The following is a 13462-nucleotide window of genomic DNA, read 5'->3' as shown; positions in this document are numbered from 1 at the left end:
CAGACCTCCTTCTAGCAGGCAAGCGTGTGCCTGCTGCGGAGACCTGTTCAGGTCTTTCCACGTGGCGAGCAAGCAGCGAGGACCCCAAAGCCTTCACGCTCACAAGGAAGGCGCTGGCAGCACACGAGGGAGCTGCAGCAGGAGGCAGAAGTCRCCCTCAGCCCCTCTCTCTGCCTGGCGCAGCTCAGCACGGTCCCCCACGCCACGTGCCCAGAGCGCAGCTCCTTCTCAGCGTTTCAAATTTGCCGGATGATAACCTCCATGCCTGAGGTCTCAGCTCTGGTCCCACCCACTTGTGGTCTGACTCATGTTGCAGTCACCACGCTGCCTGGATATTGCTGAGCGCAGGCAGGCAGGCAGGCAGGCAGCCGCCGCTAGCCGCGCACTCGCTCGCGCCTCCCCAGCCGAGCCGGGCGCCCGAGCTGAAACTTGGAGGAAGCACCGCCGAGAAGGGCTCCCACCTGCTCTGCGCGGCCGTGGGGACCCTTCCCAGGTAAAGCTTTTGCTTTATTCTTCTGCTGGTTGTTACACTGGTAAATCACTGCGCAGGTGAGATCTCAGGGGTCTGGGGGTCCTTGCCGCAGCCGGGGGTGTGCTGAGCACCCCGCGCTGGGCCACCTTGGGTCAGAGCAAGGCTGTCGCTCAGCAGACCCTCGCGCCGCGTCTCTCCCACCCTGGCCGGAGCAGAGTGCAGTTTGGGGACTTGGTGGGGACCGATGGAGCCAGGAGATCAGTGGGACGAGGAAGGGAACGAAGGCAGCGCCCTGCCCTGCCCAAGCAGTTGCAGGAGCGGAGCAGCGACCTCTCCGCGAGGTTGGCTGCCAAGCCAACTTCTGCACGGAGCTGCCCGGGCTGTTTCCCTTCCCTCGGCGCTGCAGCAGCCAGCTGGGGTCTGCGGGGCACGGGTGGCCCCGGCCAGGGGCACGGCGGCCCCGCAGGGCTGGGTGCCRGCACAGCCCCGTCTCGCCCAGGGCTGGCTCTCGCGGCGGCCTCCGGAGCCATGTGAAAGGGTGTGAGTGGTGCGACYGGCTGTGCCGCCGGCCAGGGGGCTTGTTTAGGGCAGGAAGGAGAATCCAAGGACTTGTGCGGTAACTCCTGCTGCTCCAGCAGCGCCCGTGAGCCCCGCACCTGCATTTTCAGTTTCACCTTTCTCGTGAAACCTTTGCAGAGGAAACTTTTCAGATGCTGGCTGTTGGTTTCCGCGTATCTCTGCTCTCTCTGTGTTCAGGCGCCCTGAAGTCTCTCTTACCTGCAGAGCCCCCYGTCTAGCCAGGACCTTCCCCCCGGGAGCGTACGGAGGGCAGGCAGCCCCCGATGGGGAGGGGGCTGCGTCCTGCTCCCCCGGCCCCTCCGCTCACCCCATGGGCAGCAGTTGCCGCCGGGTGTCACTCAGAGCCTGATATCCCCCACACCAGCGCTCCGAAGGAGACCCTCGGAGCYGGCCGACGCATCTTTATCAGGAGGAAACAACTGGGCAAGTCGGAGTATTTCGTTCCTGCCTTTTCCCGCGTTGCGCTTTTATGTGCCTGGCTTCCTGGGGGTGAGCGGGGACAGGGTCAGGCTGGGAGCAGGACGCAGAGAGCACAGGGCTGCAGGGCAAACCCGCGGGGCAGGGGCAAAGCTGCTGGGGAACTGCAGCCACGGGGGACCCCGGTGTCCCCCCGCAGCCCCAGCGGTGCCCAGAGTTTTAGAGGGGGCTCGGACTAGCGGAGCCGCGACTGCGCGTGTGCCGCGTCCCCTCTCCGCACCCGAAGGAGGGCTCGGGGCGCCCGGCGCGGATGGGCGCTCTGCGGGCGGGCAGCACTGCCGCGGGGAGCGGCGGGGAGGCACGCGCCTGCAAGGAAGAGAGGGAGAAAAGGCAGCAGAGTTCAGCAGTGGCGTTCGCCGAGGCGCGGGAAAGTGGTGCACAGGGATGCCAGGGGACGCGGAGCCGGACGGACAGTGCGGGGAGGAGGGATCTTCCAAAAAGGCTGCTCAGACATAAACCAGAAACGACCCCACAGCCTCAGCAAAGCCCCCCACAGACGGCAGGGCAAGCTAGTTTGTGTGCTGCTCGCACACTTGTTCCTTCTCACATAGTCCTCGAGCCTCGATTCTGGCAAATTTGGCCTTTTCCACTTGTGAGACAGGCTCACGGCTCTGGCAGCAGGGTGGAAACAGCCCGTTTGCAAAGGTCCCTGCTGCTCCCGTCCCTTCCCGCTCCCGCCATCAGACCACAGACATCCTCTTTCAGACCAGAGCCGCTTTCTTTCCCTCCCTTCCTCTGTGCCGCACAGCCCGGCCTGAAGCACCATGCGCAGAGTGCCCAGATGTTTAATCTTTGGAAGCACTCAAACATAATTTTAGAAAAAGCTGCTGACACTTTGCTGCAAGTGCTGCAAGGCCGGGGAATTTGTTTTGTTCCTGACTGACTTGTGCCAGCACTTTGCTCAAAAACTTGCTAAAGCAGGAGGCAGAGAGGGTCTGCCTGAGAGCAGAGCCACCCGGCCCCCAGAACGGAGCTAAAACACTTAACGCGGGGCTTGTCCTGAGTCCACCGACTGTCACTGTCTGTGGCCTTTCAGGTTGCAGGAACACTTCCCAAAGACAGGCTGCCACATTCAGTGCTCCCTGAGCGTTCCTTCTGCACTTGCATCCTTCAGTGGTGCAGATGCACCTAGGCTCTTCACAGATTTTAAATAAACCTATTGTGCCAGTAGTGGAAGCACATAAATGGAGAACAACAAATGTATTACCTGTACTGCAGAAACAGGCACTACTTCCCATTAGCCCTGCTGCAAAAGTGCACAAAGCGCTGGAACAAACAATGCTCGAGGAAAGGATGGAGTTGACAGGGGAGTAGGAGTAGGAGTAAAAGAGGATAAAACGCAACAGAAGTTTACCATATATGAATCACAGCCCCCTCCCTAGAGGAGATAATAGACRTTTTAAACAGAAACACAGTGGATCAAAGTGCACAGTCTTCAACAGAGCAGAAAATATCTATTCAGGCAGGAGAAGGCAGGAATTACTACAAGAATTGTAAGGAAGTTAAAGAACTACCTAATGGGAGATAACATTACATTACAATGGAAGGATCATTAATGCTCTGGAGAAGGCTCTTAATGGAGCTCCTCAAAGATCAGTCTTGAGATGAATTTTATTTAGTGGCTTTCATTAGCAATCTGGGCTCAAAAAACCAGGAGTCCTCTAAGAAAATGTATTGGTGAGAAACTTGGGAGAAGTTTTAAACTGAATGGGGGACTAAAAATCCTACAGGAGGAGAACCAGAAGATCTGAAGATTGACAGAAATGAAATGGTTTGGCAGAAGTTCATATGCTTAGGGATTAACAGCAAAAATTGCTACCTGAAGCTGGGACTCAGCGGTTGAAAACAGCACAGGAGAAATATCTGGCTTTCAGGCAACCCCAGGATAGCTGTAAGGAAAGAAATGCAATCTTAGGATGTGTCAGACAAGTTTTCACAGAAGAGAGAGCATCCGTCAGAGTACTAGCGCCACTGGAAAAGGCGCTGGAAGGACTTCCCAGAAGCGCTGCCCTGCTCTGGTCCCTCCATGCCAGGGGTGATTTTGACCAGGAGCAGGTCCAGGCAGGTGAATGCACAAGCTGCTTTAGGAGACAGGGCTGCAAGAGCATGATTTTTTTTAGCCTTTTGCTAGAACAGCTGTCAAGGGAAACAGCTGCTCCGTGCATAGGTCAAGGAGGAAACAAACCTGTTCTACCGAAATACAATGGGAGCTGAAGCCGCACTGTGTGAAAGGTGGCCGTGAGTTAAATGAGCGGAGAACAGGCGGCAGATGTGCAGTCACCAGAGCAGCAATGCTCTGGAAGGGGCAGGCGAGAGCCCCGAACTTGGTATGTTTTTCAGGGGACTGCACCGTGCCAGGCTTCTGACGGCAGCAGGCCGACCCTGCGGCCCTGCTCCTCAGCCAGCTCTCTGGGCTGCTTTTCCCACAAAGCCGTGCCCAGGCACGGAGACTGCAATCATTTGGGGGAAGGTTTCCATGCAATCATTTGGCCAGGGGATATGGGATCATCTGCTCACCCCATGCCACAGGGAGGGTCTTGCTTTTGCAAGCGCCCTGCCAGGATTGAGCACGAGGCTGCTGCGCTGCATCCCATGGCTGCCTGGCTGGCGGCAGGTCCTGCTCCATCCTGTGGAAGAGCAAACTCCCAAGGGTTTTAWGGAAAGAAAAGAGAGATCGCCTAAGGAAAGAAAAAAAGAAAGTGCCCGTTTCTTGCGCTGAACTAATTAGAAAAGCAATAAGAAATGAACCTACTTCTGGCAGGGACTGCAGTGCAGGCCCTGGGGCTGCCAAGGCTGCTGACTGCACAGCGGGATGTGAAATACAAGTCCATACAAGGGGGCTTGAAGTCCAAACCCTGTGCTGGCAGGGAAGGAGGATGCTGTGCTGTGATGGGCTCATCCAGCACCTCTGGACACAGGCAGTGTAACCGGRATTCTCCGTGGTGTTGGAGTCGCAGGAAAGCAGCAGATTCCCGCAATCTGTGGCTGGTGCYGAGCGCGCTGATGCAGCCGAACCGCTGTGAGCCACCGGCTCTGGAGCTGAGTGCCCAGGAGAGCCCACGTGCGCTGCAAGAGCTGGTGGCAGGAGCAGGTTGTTGATGTGTGGCAAAGCAGCTACACAGGAGGCTGTGATCCACCCACAGCATTTTCTGAGTGTGCCACTCCCCCTATAATTTATCCTGCCATTTCCAGCACATTGGGAGCAATGAAAAAACATCCCTTTCACTTGGAAATACCCTTCTCTAAGAACAACCTGTTCTCATCACTGCCATCAGCGGGCAGGCAGCGCTCAGCTTGCTCCGCACTTCTTTTGTGCGCGAACAAAGAGCTTTCCATGGCAAGAGCCTGTGCTGCAGCAGGAGGCGAGGAGCCGCGCTGCACGTGCCTGCCGCGGCTGAAGGCGTTGCATCCATCTCCAGGCAGGCTGAATCCCAGTGCCCAGACTCAGAGGACCGCCATCTGATAGCGAGTTTGCTCCGCTCACCAGATTGCCTCCTGTGGGCTGGTTCATCACTTCTCGTTCGTCTCCAGTTCCCTGGGAAAGAGCAGGGCTGCAGGTATCCTCTCTAATCCCAGTGGTCCCGTCCCCACCTTTCCAGCCCACGGTTCTCAGCAGTCAGTGGTTATTTACTCAGGAGTCTCTCAGGTATACTGCCTTGCTTGGCCCACGTGCCTTCAACCTTGAACACAAATACTCTTCAGGTGATTTCAGCCTGATCTATGTCACGGTCTTTTTCTCGCAGAGTGAGTTTAACCTTAAAATGTCACCTCTATCCTCTCCCAGGGCTGGAGTTTCTTGTATTTGCTCTGTCCCAGCAGCCTGTTGCGCCCTGCTGAGAATCAGCCCTTCCCTCACCCGCAGCCTTTCCCCGGGGAGGGCTTCTCTTCCCCGCCGCGGGGATCCTGGGGCAGCCAGGCCTCCCACACCATCGCCCAGAGCAATCGCAGCGGCAGAGGCAGGCGAGCCCCAGTCACCTCGCCCAGGAACGGCGAGGGAGGTGAGGCCACACCAGGAGCACCGGCAGCCCCATGGCAGGAGCCAGGGACAGGCAGTCCTGACTCCTAAGATTGTCTCTGGTGCCCTCTCTCACTTGTCATTTGGGTGCCTCAGTTTCCCTTTGGGAGCCTTCCAGACTCAGGTGCCACTTGCAGTCATGCAGGAGCCGAGAGCCCTTTGAATCTAGCAGCAATGTGGTCCTGGAGACCCAACATTATCGGTTGCTAAAAGCCCCTTTTGCAAGTTAGAGGAGTTTGCCAGGTTGTTTCTGCCCTTGTAAAATACAGCTTTTTGTTTTTATGTTCAGACAGAAAATAGATATAAAAAATAAGTCTGCAAGGAATGTTTCTAGTCATCTCCTCCCTGAGATATTTCATTACTGGCAAAGTGGTTCCTCTTTCCTTTTAGGAGCCCGAGCAGAGCAAAGCAATGATTTCCTTTCCGGGCCGCGTGAGCCAGAGCAGTGCTGACGTAAGGGACCAACACAAGGCATGGGCTGCCAAAGGACTGCCCAAAATGCAATTACTAAGGTGAAATTTTGCAAGCAAGTGCTTAGTTTTACCAGCACAGTCGAGCTTTAGAAATTCTGGGGAAAGACTCTTTCCTCATGTCCTCCCAGTGCCCTTTTTACCACAAGCCTGTAGGAACCCAGTGCCTTTAAACATCCTGCCCATAAGTTACATAGTCACCCTCAGGGGCTGGAGAAGGGAGGCAGGCAGGGACTGATGTTCCTGACTCCCAAAGGACTTTCCAGTTCAGGTCTAAATGGGCTGAGCACCCAGCAAGCAGCAGATGCACCTGCAGCCAGAAGGGGTCCGAGGGGGGCTGCTTGAAGGACCTTCACCCACTGTAGCTCTGACTTGGCCTTGTCTTTCCAGGTTCTCCTTGGGAGGCAGCAAACCTCTGTCCCAGTTTGAAGCACTGCCAGCAGGGTGGGCATGTAGCCCAGTTTCCTTCTTAACTTTTCCAACACAAATGCACAGAGAAAGCAACAGAGGAGTGAGACCACACAGGACCTGACCCCACTCTTCTCTCAAAGGAAAGGAAAAGGCAAGAGAGGAAAAGGGAGCAGCTGAAACCCATCAACAGCAGCTGCAGAGAATCAGCTGCAGCACTGAGCTCCCAGGTGGGGCCGATGAGCACAAGCAATTTGCAGGCCTCCATCTTTCCCTAGACTATGTCATTCTTAGCATACAAGGTTGAGCATGTGAAGTGACTCTGTAATGTTCTCCAGAGTCGTTGTAGGCACAGGGTAGGTTTGAAAAGCACTCCAAAGCTTCTTGGTAGAGGCTTATTCCAAGTAGCCAGGGAGAGCAGGACATCTCCATCCATGCCACTGCACTATGGCTCCATGCAACAACCTCACAAGCCCTCCAGAAGCCATGGGCTTCCACCTGCAGGTGCTGGTCGGGTCCTTCCTTGCCATCCTCACTGTGTTCACTTTCTGTGGTAACATCGTTGTCTGCCTGGCTGTCATCTTTGATCGTCGGCTCCGCAGCCTGACAAACTGCATCATTGTCTCCTTGGCCATCACTGACCTGTTGCTGAGCCTCCTGGTGCTGCCATTCTCTGCCTTCTATGAACTCACCCATCAGTGGCCCTTTGGCAGCACTTTGTGCAACATCTACATGAGTCTGGACGTCATGCTGTGCACAGCTTCCATCCTCAACCTCTTCATGATCAGCCTGGACCGCTACTTTGCAGTCACCACCCCTCTCCGCTACGGCCAGGTGGTCACTCCCTCCCGTGTGACTGTGGGCTTGGTCATTATCTGGGCGGTTTCACTGATGGTCTCCTTCCTACCGATCCACCTGGGCTGGAACACCAACGGGACAGCAGTGCAAAACACAGCCTCCAACTGCAGCGAGGAGTGCAAGCTGGAGGTGAACCTAGTGTATGGGCTCATGGTTGCCTTGTTCACCTTCTATATCCCTTTGGTCATCATGTGCATCACCTACTACAGAATATTGAAGATAGCGAGGGAGCAGGCCAAGAGGATAAACCATACGTGGTGCTGCAGCAGCAACACTCCCATGCCGCCCATCGTGAAAGAGCACAAAGCCACGGTGACTCTCGCGGTCGTTTTGGGAGCATTCATTGTGTGCTGGTTCCCCTATTTCACAGTGTTCACTTACCGGGGGATGTGGGGGGACAGCAGTGTGAAAGGCACACCCATGTCCATCGTCCTCTGGCTGGGCTATGTCAACTCAGCCCTGAACCCCATCCTCTACGGCACTCTCAACAGGGACTTCCGGCTGGCGTACCAGCACTTGCTGCACTGCTGCAAGACGGGGGGCCGCAGGGGCTCCTGCCTGCCTCCCCTCCGCAAGGCCCAGCCCAGGGGCAGGGGCTGCCGGCAGGGCCTGGGCGGGCAGAAGGATAAGTCTCTGAGACTGGAGATGAAGAACGGGAAGGGGATCTTGCTGGCTGACAGAGCACTTGAGAGGTAAGAGGTTTCTCATGGGTGCGGGTTTGGTGGTAAGTCCGTCCCCGGAGAGGAAGGCAGAGGTGGGGACCCCCCATTGTCTGGACCTTCCTTTTATATCTGGACTTTCCTTTATATGTGGACTTTTCTATCTTTACTGTTAAGCAATGAGCTGGATGCCCCGGCAGGAAATCCTTGGCCAGGCAGCTCTTGCTCTTTACAACCACTCAACAATTCATCAGCGTCAGCGGGGCCCCGGTTTGCATCCCTCTGCACAGGTAGCACCAGTCCGGCTGTGCGAGTTTGGCAAGGGGAGCTGCTGGCACGTGGCAGGGCAGGCCGGGCTTCCCGACTGACCCAGGCCATCACCACCGCCTCAGGGAAGCACAAAATGTCCCTGGCTTTGCTGTGTGATGGGGACAGCTTTGCCTTCAGGTTCTGCTTTACAAAATGCAGGTGCAGCTGTTAGTGGCGGCTGCTCTTCCACATTGGTCGTGTCCTGCTCTCTGATGGCAGGTGGCCAGCAAAGCCTGGGCACACATCAGCACTGTGGGGGACTCAGGAAAGGGCACCTCCCGGCACGGCATGGGGAACGCGGTGTCATCACTGGGGTGTAGAGAGTTAACGCGTCTGTGGTCACCCTGAGCAGTTCTGGGGGTTCCCTTCTTGGCTAAGACATGCACCCTCCTTATGGAGCCTCTGTATTTCAGCTGTTGCTTTGCCTCGGCAGTGAATTCAGCCAACAGCAAGTTCCGTTCCCATCTCTGGAAAGAAGCAAGAATAGCCAAAATTAGGTTGACAAATGTTTTTAGAAATGCAAATAGCCATGCAAGTTAGAGCCAAAAGTTCCCTCAGCATCACCCCAAGCACTTCCCGGGGTCGGGGCCCTCCTGGGGTGTCCCAGGGCTGCAGCCCATGGGCGAGGGTACCCAGGCAGTGGGACGTGGGAGCAGGCTGGGCAGCCCACCAAGCCGGGGTGACACGGGCGAGCCCTGCGCCAGGCTGTGGCACAGTCCTCTCCTGGGCACCCGCATCCCCSAAGAGCAGGGCCAGCGCTCACACCACCTTGCCCAAAGGCATTTGCCAGCCTGAGCCTCAGGAGAGAGGACGAGGCTGCTCTCCGCCGTGGTGCAAGCTACTGCTGCTCCCAAGCCTTTAATCTAACCTTTTGCAATGCCTGATAAACAGCGCAGAAACTTTCCATCCTGTAGATAAGGTGTCCTTTTGCTCCCGCCTCCCAGTGTGCCAGCAGAGACACTGAGCTCATGCTCTCCTGCGGCRTGTGCCCTTGCTTTCCCCACCAAAGCACAGTCTCAAGCAGTGGAAAGGAGAGAGCGGGGGGTGGACCGGAGGGCAGAGCCGTCCAAAAGACTCAGTCTGCACCAGGCTTCCCCTGGGCGCTCAGGTGCGACTTCATCCCAAGGGAGAGGGCAGCTTAGGTAGGGGCAAAACTCTGCTCTGGGAGACATGCAGGGATGGGTGAATGCAAACAACTATAAGACTGCAAGATCCTGGGACTCCCTTTACAGTTTCCAGGAAAATAATAAAGTGTTCAAAGGTACAACATTTGGCAAACATAGTTGCAGGCGTGTAAAAATACCTAGAGAGAGCATGTGTCTGGCGTGACACCGATACTTCTGCAAACATACAGAGAAAGAGCTGTGCTGTTTCCTCACGCTAAAGTGCAGCTCCTGGCCAAAGAGGCTGTTCAGGGAGAGCTCGTGCGCTGGGACTCCGCACACGGCTGGGGAGAGCTGACAGCAGGCAGCAGGCTCTCAGGACTTCCCTATGGCAACCGAAAGAGAGAAAAGAAGTAAAACGTTGATACCTTTGGGAAGTGCCGCCTTATCGCAAAGTGAGAATAACGAGCGGGGCGGAAGGAAAAGATGTTTCTGTTCCCTGGGCCAAGGCCAGAGCTGCTGGAGGAGCCGCAGCTGCAGGTGGGATGGGGCCCAGCTCRGCCCCTGCAGAAGCGGTGCTGGCACTGGAGGTGACGGAGGTGGCTGCCTCCGGACAGCGTTGGCTAATCAGCTAGTGAGCAGCTTCCCGGGGCCGCGGCCGTTCCTCGGAGAGCCGTGGTCACAGCAGCGAGAGGCCGTGCCACCTCTGGAAACGCCGGGTTTGCGTTTGGGACCCCCGTCACGCAGTGGGCCGCCCGGCCGCAGAACTGGCCTCGAGGCGCTCTCCGAAGGGAGCTCCCTGTCGAGGATCTCGCTAAGCCGCGGGGAAGGCTACAAGCAAAGGGAAAGCAGCGAAGCAACCTGCAAGAGGAGTGACCGTCCGCTGGGACTGCTCTGCGCCGCTGGCTGCCGGGGTCAGCTCCCGCGCTGCGGCCCCGTCCCGCGGAGGCAGGGGTGTTTGCCGACCATCGAAAGGAAACGCGGAGTCAGGCCGGCAGGCAAACTGGAGGTAAACTGCGCTAAAAGCAGATGCTGGTGGAAGGAGACCTGCTCTGTCCCTCTAGCAGGGCCAGGTGGGATTTTATTTACTGACAAACTGTATCTCGCAACAGCAAAGAGCAGCCGGTCCCTGGAGGCAGAGCTGTGCTGCTGCCGAGACRGGTCCCGCACAGAAGTCACGGCCAGAAGCCCAGGGGAGGGCAGAAGACRGCTCCTCCCGCACCGGAGCTCGGACAGGGCCAGGGAGCCACGGGGCCGAGTCAGGGCGCTTGGCCTGATCCAAGGGGCAGATTTAGMCCCTTCCCATCACTCAGGTGCATTTGAAGGAGAGCAGTGAGAGACTTGGAACGGCTTCCACCCTCTTCCAGAGGGACAAATAACTCAGCTTCCCATCTGGGTTTGCTCCTAAGGGAGCCCAGCACGGAGGGAGGAGGGCAGGTGTCAGCCGGCGCTATACCGGCACGTGCACACGCGATGGGGGGAGAYTCAGGCATGGGGGGTTTTCTTGACCTTTTTAAGTCCAGCGCTCATTTTCCCATCCTACACAGCATCGCCACTGTGGTTTCTGCTTGCGATTGGGTAAGAGTTCGCCTGAGCTCTGAATGATCTGCTATTGCTCCTGCTTTCTGTGTTCCACGTGTTTGCCTGCTCGCACGGAAATGGTACCAAGGTTCGCCTGGGGCCCCTTCCAGCCCTTCTCTCTGGAGTCAGATATATAAACCAGCAGGTCGCTTCCCCTGCCAGTAGGATGGCTGGATGAGCTGGATCAACCAGGAGAAGGTGGTCCCGGGATTCATCTGAGCGTGAAAGGGTCAGCAGCCAATTTCACCCCAAGCTCAGACAGAAATGATAGGTACCTCTTCCCCCTTCCGCTCTCCTGTTATGAGGCATAGAGAAAAGGCCTGCAAAAGCAGTGAGAGTATTCAAGCACTGCGGTGAGTCTTGGGGTGCCAGAGCTGGGATGGGGAGCTCAGAGCRGGGCGCTCCTTTGGAAAACAGAAGGGGCAACGCAATCATTAAAGCGCTGGGGGCACTTCTGTGGGTCGCGGCCASGTAGGGTTGAGGCTACAGGCCCAAACGGCAGCGTGCTGGGAGACAGCTTCTTCTCTTTGCTCATGGTGCTGTAAAAAGGCAAAGCAATTCRTGCCCCAGTAACGAAACGATAACGGAAAACAGCAGCTGTTTGCACAACATCTGGTTAACCTCGGGAACTCATTGCCGCTTGACTGCGGTGAGACACAACTCTTAAGAGGACTGTGCTGAGCACTGGGCATGGCTTTAGGTTGCRAGACCATTCACAGAGCTCCAGACAGGTTAAAAGCCTGAGCAAAAGGAGCATTCAGCACGAGCTGGTACCCACCAGGTAGAAAACTGCGCAGCTGTGGCAGCCAGGGCCGAGCACGCGGCTCCGGGTTGCTCTCCTGCAGGCATCAAGTCRTGCTCGGAGACACCTGTATGGGCACAGAGAGGCCAGTTCCAGTCAGAAACGGCCACGTTCCCAGCCCCAACGCACCCGCCCCGACTGCCCTCCTCTGCCGCCGGCCTTGGCAGGGCTGAGAGGGGCAGACATCAGGGCAGGGAGCACGTGGGAGAGCTGCGGAGCGAAAACGGGAGCCTGGCGGGCTCATCCCTGCTGGCACTGACCCACTAATATGTTCTTTCTCTCTCTCTTTTTCTCTTTTATTATGTCTTCATGCACGACTTAACCCTTTCCAGCGCTGGCGCTTTCCTGTAAGCCTCAGCCAGCCTGCCGCCCAAGGACACACGTCTCCCAGCCTTTGACTCCTGTCTGCCCTCTTCCGAAATCCTGCAAGGACAAAGCTAGATTTTCCCCAGGGGGAAGCTCTGAGGCAGAGGCAGGGGCCGCAGGGTGAGTACGGGGCCGAGCCTCCGGGTACCGGCATGGGAGGGGGCGGATACCCCCGCGCAGGGGCACCCGATGCATTTCCCCCRGCCCAGCCGTCCTGTCCCATCCCGGTCCGAATGGGTGCCTGGTCCAGAGGGTGATGCCATCAGAGGTGTAGCCGCTCTCCTCTCCCAAACTCAGCCCCAGACACAGGGGGGGCCCTGCTCCCCCCTCAGCTGCTCCAGGATTTTCAGCTAGAGACGGTGGGTGTCATGTGGCTGTCCCGCGACACCCTGGGAAACACCGGTCCCGCTCCACCAGCGCGCGAGCCAGGGCAGCGCTCAGCGGGCAGCTTCCCCGGCCCGGCTTCGCCGCTCTGCTCCGCTTTGCTGCCCCCGCTGCCGCTGGTCGCTGCCGGGGAGCTGCCTGGGTGCACTGCAGAGGCAGCCGCGCTCAGAGCGCACGTTTCTAGCACGCCTCATTTTCATGCAAGCCGACATCGGCCCTACAGAAATTGCCGGCAGCTTTCGCGGCGACCCTGGCAGGGCTCCCAGGGCAGGGGGCCGACGCCGCATTCAGCATTGCCGCGCTCCCGCCGGCAGCGCGGGGCCGGAGGATGCAGTCCCTCGCTGCTGCCTGTGAGGMTGTCTGTCAGCTCCCCAGAGAGCCGCTTGCGGCAACGTTTCGCCGGGAGAGCCAGGCAAGGTCACCCTGACCTCCGCACGCTCTCCCTCAAACGCTGCCCGCCGATAACGCGGGCTCTCCCGTATCGACCGTGCCCTGGAGAGAAATGAGGTCGCCTGCGTGCTGCCGGCAGGTGCCCTTGTCCCTGCTCCCCGCCGCGCACGGCTCCCCGCGGCCCAGGTCGTGCAGGCGGCACGGTGCGCGGGGGCTGGCACGGGCTGCCGGCTGGGGAAGGGCAGCCCCTGGCACCGCCAGGCGCCCGATGGCGCTGTGAAGGGGGGCCCCTTTCCCGCGTGATGAAGCCGAGGGCCACAGCCTTCATCCATCCAGCCGCCCCAGCATGCTAATTCAGGAGCGTGAGTGCAGCTGGCGGGGAGCCGGTGCCCGAGCAGGGCAAGGCCACGCTCTCGCCCCCCTGCCCGGAGCCACGTCCCGGCAYGGAGCAGCAGCCTGCCCCCTCCGAGGGGATCCCTGTGAATCGCCCTGGAGATGGGGAGGGAAAAGGAGAACAGGCAGCTCGGCCGGTGCTGTGACCTGGGCAGGGCCACGCGAGGTCCCCGCGTTCCCAACCCCTGCACCATGG

The 13462-nt window shown here is 58.1% G+C and overlaps 1 protein-coding gene across 1 annotated transcript; it reads left to right on the top strand.

Annotated features, from left to right (window-relative positions):
* Nucleotides 1–375: 375 nt before the first annotated feature.
* HRH2 (histamine receptor H2) lies at nt 376–12175 on the top strand. Its single transcript, XM_026063541.1, has 3 exons — nt 376–493; nt 6404–7971; nt 12066–12175. Exons 2-3 carry the CDS (start codon nt 6869–6871, stop codon nt 12082–12084), a joined length of 1122 nt encoding a protein of 373 aa, XP_025919326.1. The 5' UTR covers nt 376–493; nt 6404–6868; the 3' UTR covers nt 12085–12175.
* The last annotated feature ends 1287 nt before the right edge of the window (nt 12176–13462 follow it).

The sequence above is a fragment of the Apteryx rowi genome, unplaced genomic scaffold (assembly GCF_003343035.1).
Source record: "Apteryx rowi isolate R43461 unplaced genomic scaffold, aptRow1 scaffold_2, whole genome shotgun sequence".
NCBI classification, from domain to species: domain Eukaryota; kingdom Metazoa; phylum Chordata; class Aves; order Apterygiformes; family Apterygidae; genus Apteryx; species Apteryx rowi.
This window is presented reverse-complemented; position numbering and strand designations above follow the sequence as displayed.

What these genes read in the sequence shown, in the direction of transcription:
- HRH2 (XM_026063541.1), top strand. Translation starts at nt 6,869, where the DNA reads ATGGCTCCATGCAACAACCTCACAAGCCCTCCAGAAGCCATGGGCTTC.